General features: G+C 53.9%; 3 protein-coding genes across 3 annotated transcripts; 1 reads left to right on the top strand and 2 right to left on the bottom strand.

Moving 5' to 3' along the window:
* Positions 1 to 602: 602 nt before the first annotated feature.
* Positions 603 to 4,556, bottom strand: LOC112888447. Its single transcript, XM_025954665.1, has 7 exons — positions 4,100 to 4,556; positions 3,908 to 4,002; positions 3,662 to 3,803; positions 2,503 to 2,598; positions 2,278 to 2,397; positions 1,871 to 2,133; positions 603 to 1,004 (listed from the first exon to the last, which is right to left on the bottom strand). Exons 1-7 carry the CDS (start codon positions 4,269 to 4,271, stop codon positions 894 to 896), a joined length of 999 nt encoding a protein of 332 aa, XP_025810450.1. The 5' UTR covers positions 4,272 to 4,556; the 3' UTR covers positions 603 to 893.
* A 1,735-nt stretch (positions 4,557 to 6,291) lies between these two features.
* LOC112889941 lies at positions 6,292 to 7,204 on the bottom strand. Its single transcript, XM_025956744.1, has one exon. It carries the CDS (start codon positions 7,125 to 7,127, stop codon positions 6,786 to 6,788), a length of 342 nt encoding a protein of 113 aa, XP_025812529.1. The 5' UTR covers positions 7,128 to 7,204; the 3' UTR covers positions 6,292 to 6,785.
* Positions 7,205 to 10,895: 3,691 nt separating this feature from the next.
* Positions 10,896 to 12,574, top strand: LOC112890222 (cyclin-dependent kinase inhibitor 1-like). The gene is made up of 4 exons (XM_025957119.1): positions 10,896 to 11,399; positions 11,518 to 11,579; positions 11,675 to 11,896; positions 12,010 to 12,574. The coding sequence occupies exons 1-4, from the start codon at positions 10,977 to 10,979 to the stop codon at positions 12,086 to 12,088; spliced, it is 786 nt and encodes a 261-aa protein (XP_025812904.1). The 5' UTR covers positions 10,896 to 10,976; the 3' UTR covers positions 12,089 to 12,574.
* The last annotated feature ends 1,622 nt before the right edge of the window (positions 12,575 to 14,196 follow it).

Here is a 14,196-nt window from a genome sequence, read left to right as displayed (position 1 = left end):
AGGTGATCTTGTTGATTCCTCCATGAGGCACGAGTTGTCCCTCATGGTCCCGTTCGAGGAGAATCCCTACCCACCCTTATATAGTCCATAAACTCATAACCAAATACGAGCTTAGGATTCCTCCCCGAGTAATACTCGGGTACTTTCCTTCTGTCCCGACTAGTTCTACTAGTTACAATAGATATGTAGACCATATCCCATCTTCTATCATATATATATATATGTACGCTGTATACGCAGTCCTGTAGCCCGGATCCTAACAGTGTGGACGCAGTTCCGTGGCCCGGGTATAACAGTGTGTGAGACAAAGGTGTGTACCGTGACACGTGGGACCCAATGCAAACAAGTGTGTGAAGCCACAGAGAGAGTTTAAGTTTAATAAAAAAAAAGAGTATTAGAGTTGTGATAGAGAACCAAACACCCACCTAAGAAATTGTGGTATAGCAAGTTCTGCGTACCATCCAAAACACACAAAAAAAAAAGCACCTAAGGTACTGTTAAATAATTAGATGAACTCGATTTTAAGAAAATGGCTTCCCATTTTTACCTTCCCCCCTTTCAAATTACACAAGACATGAAAACCTCCATGATCGACCAGCTCGTGGCAGCGAAAGCAGTTACAGAATATTGCTATCAGATTTAGGGGAAATAAAGTATGGGGCAGCGAAACAAGAGAATTTACTTAACTCGTGTAATTTCTTGAGTAAGCCGCCAGCATAACCAAAATATCTACCACCCAGCTGAGACTAACTTCAGCTATCAAGTAGACTAACCTAAATACTAGTAGTACTAAAGAATGAAATGAAAAAAAATGGTTTTCTGAGCTCGCGAAAAATGTATGGGATTCAGTTGGGGGACTGGAAATGAGCTCCTGTGGCCACTAGGCAGGCAGCTCATGCACTGAAAACACCAGACATCCATGGCACAACTACAGGGGCAGTCGGATGAGAATCTCTGTACGGCTCAGAGTACCGGTCTTTGAAGTTTAATTTAGGGTGGTCAGCCTGAAAAACAAACCAATACAGGCGAAATTACTAGTCAGGTAGAACAAGGTTCATTCTCATAATAACGTACATATGAACAGGATATCACTATTTTAATGACTGAATAAGATCAAACATAAAAAAATGAAGCTTCATTTGTAAGGAAGATTGGAAGAGTTCAACAAGAACAGCATCTCACTATTAAGTAACAAAAGAGATTTTATCCAGTAATAAAGGACCTTAATCAAAATTCTTCACATGATCAAAACAGAAGTCATAAATATTATAATTTCAGACCGTCATGCACAAACATTTCATCACCATGTATAAAATGGAAAGAGAATCAACTTCTGTGTTGTATGCATACTGTAAGTATCATCTAACGTGCAACTAGTTGTGTCATATAGATATTTCAGTACTAACTATAAGATCGAAGGAGTGTGTTTTATCAAGTAAAAGAAAAAACTGAACACCAGGCCACCATAATCGTGCAGGTTGTACTTGCAGTGCCTACTCTTTCCACTGCCCAAAACCGTGATAACCAACTTAGAGGCAGTCATTATGCTTTAAGATGTATACGTGACTGTATATATGCCCAGTAACCAGGGGTGGAGGCAGGGCTGGTGCTGCAGACAGACCATTACCAACAAACACCTGCCAGTAACTACAGCTTCATGTGTCCTAGCATTGTTAATAAAACATAAACCAATACCTTTACATCATATATGTAAAGGACATAACACAACTTGGAATTGACATTCCAGGAAACAAGGACAATTTGGTTAATGCTAAACTAACATTAACAACTGTGTGCAGAGACTAGACTTAGGCCCATTGTTTTAATAGTTAAATACTAAAATGTACATAGAGGTGACAAGAGGAAATACCTGTTTCAACCAGCATTCTTGATGTTTGTGTTCATATTTGTCTGGCGAGTAGCATCCAAACTCAGATGGACAGTAAACCCAAATATTGCACTTCAAAGCTCCTGGCTTAGCCCTCTTAGCCTGATCTATACAAGCTTGACAGCAATCTGCAGCATTTTCTTTGTGGTGTGTTAAGCCCCATCTAACAGCGGTGCCACCATAATCAGTATGCAGTTCAGCATTGCATTCAGGGGGCAAAGGTGGACCAGGTACTATCTCTTCTTCTGCAACATTAGCACCAATCAAGAACCATTATTCAAATGCCTCTTGGAGCAATGGAAAAAGTTATCGCACAATTTGGTAACCATTTGTGATCCATAAGACATAATCAACAACGCTAGCAACATGAACAGTGTAAAGGAAATAACCTTCTTGTTCATTCTCTGGCTTGTCATCATGTTCAATATGATAGACAGTGGTAGGTATCCAAAGACCAATATCCTCCAATAGCATTCGCCAATTAAAATCCAAGGCTCGCTTTAACATTCCTAAATTTCACATCATAGGGCATTACAGATGATAAAAGAAAACACCTAAAACGAGTATAAATATGTTATCATACTATCATAGTAATTTCAAGCAAGCTCACATACTTGATTCATCACTGGAGAGGCCAAAATTTGATAAATTCTGAGTAGATGAACTTCTGATATACTTAAGCTTCTCAACACGCCATGATTCCATAGCTTCTGGTATATATTAGAAAAATGGAAAGAAAAGGTTCAATTTTAGTTAGTAAATATATAAAATAAATCATCAACACTACATATATTTGATCTTGCAATTAATAAGTAAGCAGGGCATACTTTTACAGATTAAACGCACAAGTGCACAACCAGTAAACAATTTCAGATTTGTCTAATGTTCTAATCGATAAAGCGTTATCTCTTTTTTTAATAAAAAGGACTCACCTATAACCTTAAAAAGGAACTAAGTGTGAAATCATATGACAGCAGTAATAGCTAAGTTTCCTAAACTACCAGTATCTCATGGCACTACCATGTCATTATTTTCTCAACACGAGATGAGTTCATATCTTACAATAAACCCCTTGTAGAAAAAGAAAGGAAATTGAACTTTGGCTTGTCCTGTTGACTACTTGAATGCATGCCAATCAATTAGGTTTGAGATATCAAACAACACTTATAGAAAAAAATCCAGTGAGGACAAGAAGACACATAAAAGAAGGAACACATCAATAGCATGTCCATGAAATGATGAAAAAGTAATCAGGCGAGGTAAGCTGAAAGAACCCAAAAGATAGCTTTTGGCCCAACCTTTCGAAAGGGTACCGCAGAAATGATATAGCCCACTGTTTTCAAAAGTATGGATGCAATCCACACTGTTTGGTGTTAAATTACTGAAACAAGTAGAAGGGAAATCAAGAAACATGAAAATTGTAGAAGTAAAGAAAGGACTTATATTATGTTCTTTATCTAATAATAAACACAATGATCAACTCTAAGATTCATCTTACTGCATCTTTCAGAACCAAGAGCTAGTAGATGTGAGCCTAACAAAGCTCCAGATTAGTTAATGGCACAATTGGCCAGATGCGATCAGGTTGGTCAACCAAAGCAACATGACCCCCAAACCATAGAGCAGCACGACATTCCAACCGCAGTACTAAAAGGGTAGTGCAGCCACCCAGATGCACCGAGCAATAATTCCAATTTGGTAGCAAGTCAACTAAATAAGACCGAACTACAAGTAGTACCAAATCAAACAACGGCAAAAAAAAAAAATACAGACCTCGTTGTTCGGTGGTATTGCGATTCTCCCCCAAATCACGCAGCCTCTGCAAAATCTCACGCGAAACTTTCTGCTTCAGCTCGAGCGGCAGCTCCTTCCGCCTCTTCTCTTCCCTCGCAAATGCCTTGCGCAGCTTCTTCACCTTCGCGCACACCCAAACCAAAAGGCTTCAGATCACCACTACAACAGAACACCTGAACAAACTGAACCCCAGGCATAAAAGCTCGGCTGCAGAACAGGCCATACCGCTTCAATGAGCTCGGCGGGCTCGGCGGCGCGGCGAATCCGGATCGACTCCTCCACCCACCTCACCTGCTCCCTGGAATACTTCGCCTCCCCGCCTGAAACCACAGGCACGAACCCAACCGCCTGATTAATTTGATCGAAAGCTCGAAACGACCAGAAGAGCCAACAGTGAGCTGAGGAAACGTGGCGTACGCTTGGTTGCAGAGGCGAAGGTGCCGGGCGCGTAGAGCGCGCGGGCCACGAGCAGCGCGGCGGCGAGGTTGCCCAGGCAGACGGCGACGGCGACGCGCCGGCAGGTGCACCACCTCGCCGCAGCGGCCGTGCGGCCACGGAGCGCCGGCGCCGGCGCCAGGCCCCTCACCATGGCTCCGCAGCCATGCTGGAGCGGCGCCGCAGAGGCCGGGTGAGCTCCGCGCCCGCGCTAGGGTTCCGCGCGCCGGAGTCCCCCGCCGTCGAGCGAGGAGCTGTAGTCACACTGCGGCAGGGAGCCACGGAAGCAGCGCGCGCTCACGGGAGGAATGTGCTCGATGACTGCGTGCGCGTGCGCGTGCCGCCGCAGGCGCCGGCGCCTTCTGGGGCTCGGGAGGCGTCTTGGACGGTATCGTGACCGGGAGGGGCGGGGAGCCGGTGACCCGACTCGCTAGGCCTGCTCGCCGACGGGTGGGTCCGACAGGAAACTGAGCTGCGGGCCCCACGGATCTTCGTCGCTACCGGACTCACGGAGTGGAGGCGCTGGCCCACACGATAGGTTACGGACTTACGGTTCGTAGGATGATGATGGGGATTAACCAGAAGAGGCCGCGTGTTTAGAACTGCAGGTTGGTGGGATTAGTCATTGTTTAGCGTAGGATCTGCGGTTGGCTGGCACGTTACAAGAGAGAATCAGGCATGCTGGAATGTCTTACGGTAGAATTGTTTAGATAGTAGTAGGCTAATGATTAGTAGCATAGTTGTCACTGCGTCAGAAGCCATCTTCTTATGAAGCTGTACCTCCTCATGGCTCGTGCGCAGTCTAGTACTCTGCAATTTCGGATGTCAGAGGAAGTGGGTTCTTCACTGGGGAAGAAGATCATGGACAGGTATCAGCTAAGCAAGGTTTGAATTATTATAGTTAAATCATTGTGCATGAAAACTGAAAAGCATGCCAGCGAAGTGTGGCAGCGACAACGCTCTTTAGCTGGGGAAAACGCAGTCCTCCGGCCGACCGCGTCCTGATTTCTAATTCCAAGCCAAGCACTTTGTGGGAAAAACTCAGTAGTTTTCATGCTTTTTTTCGAGATCAGCTCCAAACAATTCATAGCTTTTCTTTTGTGGGAGCAGATAGAGAAATACGTTGGCCCATGTATGAATCCCTTCGGTTATCCCACAGGCCGAGTTTTGGCCCGCTTTCCCGCATGCACAGCAGTCGGCGCCAGGCAACTTTCATCCCGTTTTAGCCCACCTAGCACGGCCTCGTTTGCCAACGCAGTAGCAGACAACAGATACAATCATACAAAGGAGCATGAACGCCGTACAGAATTTGCCCTTTGCTGGAACATAACCAAAGCCGTTCAGGAAAAAAAACAAACCTTCAGTGTAAGGCCCCGTTCGGTTTCCTCGGAACGGGCCGTTCCGGGGCTCATTCCGGGTGGTTTGGAGCGGTCCGTTTCAAAACCAAGCCCACGATAAAATCACTGTTCGTTTTGGTCCGACCCGGAACAGGCCAGAACGAACTTTCCACCCTCTCCATGGCCCGGAACGCAGCCACTAGTCTGACCCTCCGGCTCGGATCCAGGCCAGGATCAAGTGAAGGGATAGAATTCACTGATTCCTGCCCTAAAACCGTTTCTGGCCTGGAACGGTTACGTTGCTACCGAACGAGGCCTAAGGCGGATGCGCGCCGAGCCTTACGGAACGGACGGCTCCGTCCGAGTTTCTTGAGATGCCAAACAGATCGCAGATCGGCAGGTCCAATGTTTCTGGACAGAGAAACTGAGAACGCCTAGTGCAGCGTTTCCCCTCCAGAGTGTAAATTCGATGCTTTTGACACTTGATTTCTGGCTATCTGTTTCTTGTCAGTAGTGGAAAACCCAGAGTAGACCACAAGTACCTAGCTGCAAGGTAGTTGAGCGCACACTATTTATATTTGCTAAACAAGTAAACAACATCAAGCCTTCATTTCCATAGGTACTACCAGCAGGTAGCTCCTGCTCTCCTGCTGTGCAATTTCACACCCAACTACCTTTAGAGTTGTGTATCCCTCTTCCGAACATAATGTGCAAATTCATCCTGGGACCTGGGTTGAGCAGCTCGACGCCCAGGCTTGAGCGATCAGCTCTGTGGAAAAGGAAGGGGACAGACATAACACACACACTTCAAACAAAACATAATTCAATCCTGGCAAATTACTCAAACCGCACTTTAGGATGCGCAGATTGCCCGAGTAGTTCAGCTGGTTAGCATGCACTCGACATGCTAAATCAGAGTGTGAAGCCAACCTGTGTGACTGTATCATATGTGCCGTTGACATATTAACATAGCTGATCTAGCATCAATGCAATCCTGAGCCAGTACACGAAGCACACGGTACAACTCAAACGCCATAGCAGCTTAACAGAAGCAGGATGGAAGTAAATGACCTTCGGGCGATCTGAAACATGAACAAGTTTAAAGTCTCAAAAAACAGTGTCTCGAGGTAGCAACAATTTCAGCCAGCTCGCTGCAAATCCGGTGCGGCATTTCCACAAACACGTCGCACGCGCTGCCACGGGTTGCGAGTCCGCTGGCGGCAGAACGCACGCGAAGCCCTCACGGCTGAGCAGACAAAGACATCATCATGGAACAAGAAGGCGGGGGGCGAAGGGTTCTGGGGGGCGGGGGGGGGTGGCGGGCAAGGGACCTACTGGTCCTCCGCCGCGGCGGTGGCCGGGGCGGGGTGTGCGGCGAAGATGCGGCGGAGGTGGGACGCGAGGGCGCCGGACGCGTCGGCGTCGGCTTCGCGGCGGAGCGCGTCCTGGAGGCGGCGCATGCGGAGGGAGAGGTCGTCGCGCTCGCGGCGGAGGTCGGCGGCGTCGTCGGCGAGGTCGCGGAGGCGGTGCTTCTGGCCCAGGGACCGCAGGCTCATCATGAAGATGCCCGCCATCAGGAACAGCTGCACGAACCCGTCTTTCCGCTTTCTCGCGTTCGCCAGCAGCCCCAGCGGGCGCCGGCCCCCGAAGCCGTCGCCGCTGACGTCCGCCATCTTCGCCTCCGGGGATGGACTCCGGACTCCGATGGGCTTTGGGGAGTCGTGGCGCCGCAGGTGGGGAGAAGAGGGCTCGGAATGGATTCTTTTAGTTTTGGGGTGCTGTATGCATATTTGCATCGTTCTCGGCCACCGGGCTTACTGGGCCGGGAAGATGCCCCATTTCTGGGCCTCGTGGCCTATGGACTGTACAATGGCCTTTTGGACGTTGTAAAAAACGCTAAACCCATCTCTCTCACGCGAACAGCCAAACACAATGACGGTTGCTCAAAAAAACAAAAAAAAAAAAGTTGAAACATAGACACTAGACATTCTTTCTTATAGAGAAGGTGCTCCCATGAATCGCCTAGGGTCCTGTGTTCTCCCCCACGAAGAGCCACGCAAAGGTCTTCTCATCTCGCATTCCTGAACCTTGCCGCAGCCGCAGGCGGGGCCGCACGAGGTTGTAGCCCAGCCGTCGCTCAATGCGACAAGGATCAGTCGAGCACGCAGACTCGCACAGCGGCAGAGCTCAGAATCGTGTCGCTAATAAGCGATGGGTGAGCCCAGGCACACCGAACCTTCAACTGTTGAGCTGTGCATGGTCGGCGGACAAGTTAGAAAACAAACTTTGTTGCGGCAAGGCTTGGAATGTCCTATACATGCACGTCGATGTGGCCTAGAGTAGCAGTGTAGAGCACTCAAAGCATTGTGCTACACTACTCGTCGCTCGTGTATTCATTGAGAGCACGCACTATCTTCTGCGCGTTGTTAATGAAGCGCGGTTAGGCCAAGCATGTTTGGAGGCAGGAAGAGGAAGTTGCCATCTCTAAAAACTAAACTGTACATCTCCCGTAGCTATCTCCCATGGAATATCTGCGAGGTTCAATTCCCAACTTGGCAACCCGTGTGCTTCATTCATCCGGCGTTCCGGCGCTGGGACCTGGTCGAGGCGATGATGCGGCTTGCTGTGGCTCGTTGCTGCGCGAGGGCGCCAGACAGCGAACTGACCCCGGGACGTCGAAACTGTACTGCTCCCCACCGACCGCAGGGCAGTGCGACCCCGTCCCCGCAAGCTAGCCGCCGGGCCCTCTTCCTAAGCCGCCGGCTCTGCAACAACGGACACGAGCTAGCCGGGTCGCCAATGGCCAGCCGCACCGGACGAGCTGGGAGATCGATCCTGCCAGGCGCCGTAACTTGCAGCGGCATGGAGCATGTCCTTTATTTCCGCCCCTCTCTTTGTCCTACTGCGTTTGGCCTCTTCCTCCCAGTGCCAGCACACGCGCTGCCCTTGGCACCTGCTCGATCAGTTGCTCTGCTCCCTCCTCCCATCCATTGCATCTTTCGTGCTCGCAGCTCTCGACTCCTCTCTTCCTTCTCCAAACAGTTCCCGACGAGTAGAGAATTAAGCATCGGATCGGATGCTCCTCACGTGTGGATGCTATCGGTTATTCTACTCGGCCGGTTTACTCTTCAACATTGGCTAAGTACCTTTCATCTTCGCCTGGAACCCCTGCTCCAATCACGGCCCCGGTTCGTCGGATAACACTGGCCGGCGCTTATCCGTGTTTACCGAAGCTTAATTTAGTGGGCTCCAGACAGGAACCTTTATTTGTCTCACCTGTGACATCAGAAAACTGATCAGAAGCACGGACCGTCACATGCTAATGGTTCTCTCTTCCAGAAGTACTACTGCCAATCTGCAGCTGTCAGGCAGGATAACTATTCTTGGATTGGATCCAGCCAATGCCTGCTTGAAACATGATGTGTTCTGCTCAGCTAGCTTGACGTCATTTGATCCCATGGAGCAGGAGCATGCAGAGAGGACGAAGATAAATGTTTTGTTAATGCAACCGGTAGATGACATGCGTTCTACCTTATCCTGGAGGGTTATCTTTGTTGCAGGCTGGCTAGCTAGCATCTTCCTCAAGGGCTGGATCAACGTCAACCCATGCTTATCCATTGTTCGTCGGTACAGCTAGCTGCATAAGCCGCTGCAGCTGCACAACTAACCCTGTAGGCCCACATGTCAGCCTCTAGCTGGAGCCTTGCTTGCTCCCTCGGCAACTGCAGCCGCACCTAGCGCAGCAGCAGCAGCAACCTGAACCAAAATGAGAATTTTTGAACGAACTTGGTAGATCCTCCGATCCGAGAAACTAAAAGAAAAACATCGAGGAAGACAGCGACAAGGAACTTTTCCCCTCACAAAGTCACAGTGGCGGTACACCCTCAATCGACGGCGAGAGGCAACATCTTCGTCAACCTCCGCGCATGGAAGTTTCTTCGGGGCAAAAGTCGCTTGGAATTTTGCTCCGGAACAAGTATCGATCACGAGCAATGCCCGATGCTTACAAGAAGCTCGCCCCGCCCAGATTTGTTTGCATTGGTCGATGATTTGGCCATCCAGGTGACTACGAGCGAGGACCATCACGGTCACGTGCACGCATGCACGTCGCGCTGCCCGGCAATCCGCTAGGCCAAGGGAGGCCACGTACGCACGCAGGCAGGCAGCGTTTGATCCCCGACGCCGCATGGTTGGTGATGATTGGTGGCGCGGCGCGCGCGCCTCTCCTCGGGTACCCTCCTCCCGCCGCGGCGGGTGTCGAGGGCCGTCCGCATGCATGCGCTCCACTTGGCCGCGGCGGCCGGAGTTAACTGCATCCAACAAGCTCCAACAAACCGCCGGGGCGACGACGCGACCCGCTCGTGCATGCCTGCCTGCCTGCCCATGCAGCCAGCCACGCTACGCGCCACCAGGCGGATCGCGGCGGGCGCTACCGCCACGCACGCGCCTACCCGGGCAACGGGCAACGGGCTACGGCCAGTGTACCCGCCGGGCGGCAGACCCGTGGCGACACGTACGTACGCGCGCATGCGGGGCGGTTGTACGTGTGCGTGATCAATGCGCGGATCCTTCTGATGCAGAGTCATGTGACGGCCCCGCCGGCTCGTACGTGCAGGCTGGCCGGCCGGCGGCGTCGCCGTCGACGCGCGGTCGCGTGCGCATCGGCCCGACCGGCTTTGGGCAACAAGACGTGAGAGTACTTGCAGGTTCACGGTTAGTATATGCTTGGTTACCGCGGTAGGGTAATTAACTAGCTGGTCCTATAAAAAAAAATAGCTGGGTCAGTACAGCCACGGCTGATGGTGGGCCGCAGGCCAGAAAGAAATCACTGTGAGCAGCTTGATGAGTGGGCTCGCACGTGCACGCTGCTCGTAATAACGTCGCAGCGGGGAGGCACGGAAACGAAACGGCCAGCGCGAGGCCGCACGGTTGCGACGGTGCACGCACGTGGCGGCATTTACTCCCGACCCACGCGTGAGCCATGTCACCACGTACGCCACGCGCGCACGCCCATGCCGCCGCCACGCTCGCCCGGCCCGCCTGACACACCGATCGAGCTTTGAATTCGAAATCCGGAAGCCCCAACCGTCCGATCCCGCAATCATGACGTCCTGCCTCGCCGGAAACGTCACGGAACGGAGAGAGAGAGAGAGAGAGAGAGAGAGAGAGAGAGAGAGAGAGAGAGAGAGAGAGCGGCCCTGCGCCGTGCCGTTGCCCCAACGGCCGCGGCGGGCCCCTCCCGGTCGGGTAACGGCGCGCGGGGCTCGGGCGCGCACCCATAGCCGTCGGATCCGGATCTGACCTCTGACCGGCCCCTCGCCCGTTATTCCTACGACCACGCGGTCAGCCAGCACCGGAGGCGGCCGCCTCCCCGTGGGCCGTGGCTGGAAAGATAAAAAGGAGGGTGTCCCGTGCCGTGCGTGCGCGAGGGGAAGGGAACTTGGGAAGGAAGGGAGCAGCAGGCAAGCGTCCAAACTCTCGAAAGCGCAGCCGCGCCTTCGCTTCCCTTTGGTTCGCCCCTGATGGGGAAGTACATGAGGAAGCGCGCGGGGCGGGCGCCGGCCGCGGAGCTCGCGCAGGTGGTGGCCGGCGTCCGGACGCGGTCCCGCTCGTCCGCGGCCTCACTCGCTGGTGCCGCCTCGGCGGCGGCACCGGCGCCCAAGAGGCCGAGGAAGCAGGCGGCAGCGCGCGCGGAGGTGGCGGAGGTGGGGGCTGGCTGTGGCAACGGCGGCTGCGCGTCGTCGGAGGAGGCAGGGTGCTACCTGCAGCTGCGGAGCAGGAGGCTGTTCATGGCCGCCGCGGCCGAGGCGCGGTGCCCGGTGCCGGCGGAGGAGAAGGCGGCGGCGGCGGTCGCCGAGATCTCGTCGAGGTGCTCCAGCACGGCGTCGTCGGTGGACGTCGTCGTCGTGGCGGCGGCTTGGGAGAGGACCGGTGGCGCAGCCGAGGTGGGCCGGGGGCGGGAACCCTAGCTAGCTACTAGAATTCGCAATTGTTCAAGCTGCTCTTGCCTGCTTCTGGCGCTGAATTATGCGTTCTCATCGTGGTCACTTCGACTTGGTACAGGCACGCGAGGACCGTGACGTGGAGAGCGCCGTCAGAGACTCGGCCGGGTGCGACCGCGAGAGGTGAGTTCGCCGGAATTCTGCTTGAGGTACGAGCTACGAGCTGTGAGCTGGTGCCACGAATTTCCTCACGGTTTTGTTCTGATGTCGCAATTCAGAAGGGAGGCGACGCCGTCGAGCCGGCCACCGGTGGGTCTCAGCGACGAGGAGTCGAGTCAGGCCCAGGCGGCGGACGAGCACAGGCACCGCCACCGGGGGCCTTCTTCGGCCGCTGCGACAACCGCGGTGGCTTGCCGAGCTAGGACGCCACCGGCCGCGGAAGAGATCGAGGAGTTCTTCGCGGCCGCGGAGAAGGCCGTGGCCGAGCGCTTCGCAGCCAAGTAAGTGCAGGAAGGAATTCACATTCCGTCGGTCGTCGTCACCGTCGTCAAGACTCAGGACACTAGGACCGCCGAGGTCGCTAACTCCGGGCTCTCCTCCTCCTCCACCGCAGGTACAACTTCGACGTCGCCCGCGGCCTGCCGCTCGACGCCGGCGGCCGGTTCGAGTGGACCACGGTCGCCAGCGGCTGATCGATAACGTACACGCCGTCCGGAAAAGAAAAAAGAGCGAAAAGCGGGGCGGGAGCCGAAAAAGCGTCGGCGGCGCAGAAAGCGAGAGACCCCGCCGCGCGCCGTGGGACGAAACGGAAGAGATCGGACGCCGCTGGCTCCAAAGAGGAAACAGTGCAGAGGACACAGCCGAGCAGAGCGACACCAGCAAAAGACACGAGCGTTTCCGCGTGGGCACCGGGCAGCAGCCGAGTAGCGTCAGCTCCTGTCTAGTAGTCTATCTCCATCCGACTTGGATTCTGCTATCCAAAATTCTTCGTATTTCCAGCCGCTGGGATTTCTGCAGAGCCCGCTGCGATACTGTGGCTGGCGTGTTAAGTGTAGCTCCTGTTCCTGTTTCCGGTTGGTGTCATCGGGACAGCCGGCATTCAATGTACAGTACTGCGGCTGCAGCTGCAGCTGCGACAGTTAACCACCGCCACCTCTGAATTGTTTTTGCTGACAGCACCTCACACGGTCTCCTGTTCCATTTCGTACCAACTCCTGTTGCCTCTCCGTCGTCGCTCGTCAGCATCGTCCACCCTTCAGCTCGTGTCCTGACTTCTCTCGAGCTCTCTCACACGTACAGATCTCCGTCGCTTGGCTTGCCAGCGATGTGATGAAGCTGCTGCTAGATCTGCGCGCGGTGTCACCGCCTGCTTCTTCATTCTTCTCTGATCCTTGGGCCATGGCGTGCCGTGGAGAGAAGGTTCGGTGAGGGCCGGCCGGGCCGATCCATGGACCTGCCGCCGCCGACGCGCGCCCGCGCAATGGAAGCTGCCATCCCCTGGCCCCTGGTCCCTGCAGCGTGCATGTGCGGGGGTTGCCCCGTAGGCGGCCTTGTTTTGTACGGAGTGCAGAGACGCTTTATCTCCGGCTTTCGTTCGTGTCGTTGTTCACTGCTCGCTTAATCTGCTCCCTTCTGGATCTATCTACTAATGTACTACAGTTCGTGACTTGGGCTTCTTCGGCCTACTACCGTTTGGCTGCATGGAACCCTGCACACGCGGTCCATCATCAGATCCTAAAACGCTGACGCGCGACCGCGTGCTAGCTGCAGACAAGAAGCGACAGCGAAAGCCCGGCGTGTCTTGGGTACTTCGGTTGCGTACCACACGATCGATTGGAGGCAGAAGGAGACTGCGTGCTACGGGTGGCGTGTCAGCGCGCGCGAGGGACGGGGAGCACGGGCATCTCGTGGCTCCCCTAGTTGGTGCGAGGCCCAAGCCGGCATCCGCGGAACCAGAGGGGGGTCGCACGTGGAGCGGCGGAGGAGGATCAGAGGACTGTGTGGATCGTGCAACAGAGGATGCGCATGAGGCGGTTCGAGTGAAAAAACCGTAAGCACCTGGCGGCGGCGGCGGCGGCAACTCGGCCTGGGGAAAATTTGCGCCGGCCGGCGAGGAGGCAGGCGGCGAGGATCCCGAGGGCGCTGAACTGAACATTCCCGCTGCCGCGGCGCGCGAGCTAGACGGCGAGAGCCGCGTGCGAGGCAGGTTTTCAGCGCCCCGAGGGCGAGCGTGCGGTGGCGCTGAAACTGTGACTCTTGCCGGGGCCAGCTATCCATGCATCCTCGGCCCGGCCGTGCCGAAATGATTCCTCCTCCCCTTGTCCCGGCGCACGAGCTCCCTCCGTCCCGCGTAATCCGCCGCCCGCCACGGCGGTGGTGGAGTGCACTCCTCCACCCACCGTGATTTTTCTTCTCAGGCTGACTTGACTTCTCCAGGAACGTGCTGCTCTCGGATGAATCTGAGCTCCTGGTTTCTGCAAAAATAAAGAGAGAGAGTTCACGTCCATGAAGGCACCCTTTTTTTTTTTGGCGGGGCCATGAAGGCACTTCGAGAACGGCACAAAAGGGCCAATTTTCATCTGCATAAAAATTCAGACGACGAGGTTGCCCAACTGTTCGATGCTACGGGCCCGGCCCAGTTGACAACCAGGCGAGTCAAATCAGAGGAGGCTTTGAGGCTTATGGGCCCAATATAATGGACCTATTTATTGATCCGTACACGCAGTACGCCTGGATTCTCACTGAAACTCTCGAGGTTGCAGCAGACTCGGAACCTTGCAAAGCTGGAAGTGATCGAGCC

This window comes from Panicum hallii, chromosome 4, assembly GCF_002211085.1.
Source record: "Panicum hallii strain FIL2 chromosome 4, PHallii_v3.1, whole genome shotgun sequence".
NCBI lineage: Eukaryota > Viridiplantae > Streptophyta > Magnoliopsida > Poales > Poaceae > Panicum > Panicum hallii.
The sequence above is the reverse complement of the archived record's forward strand: the minus strand, read 5'-3'. Positions and strand labels throughout refer to the sequence as shown.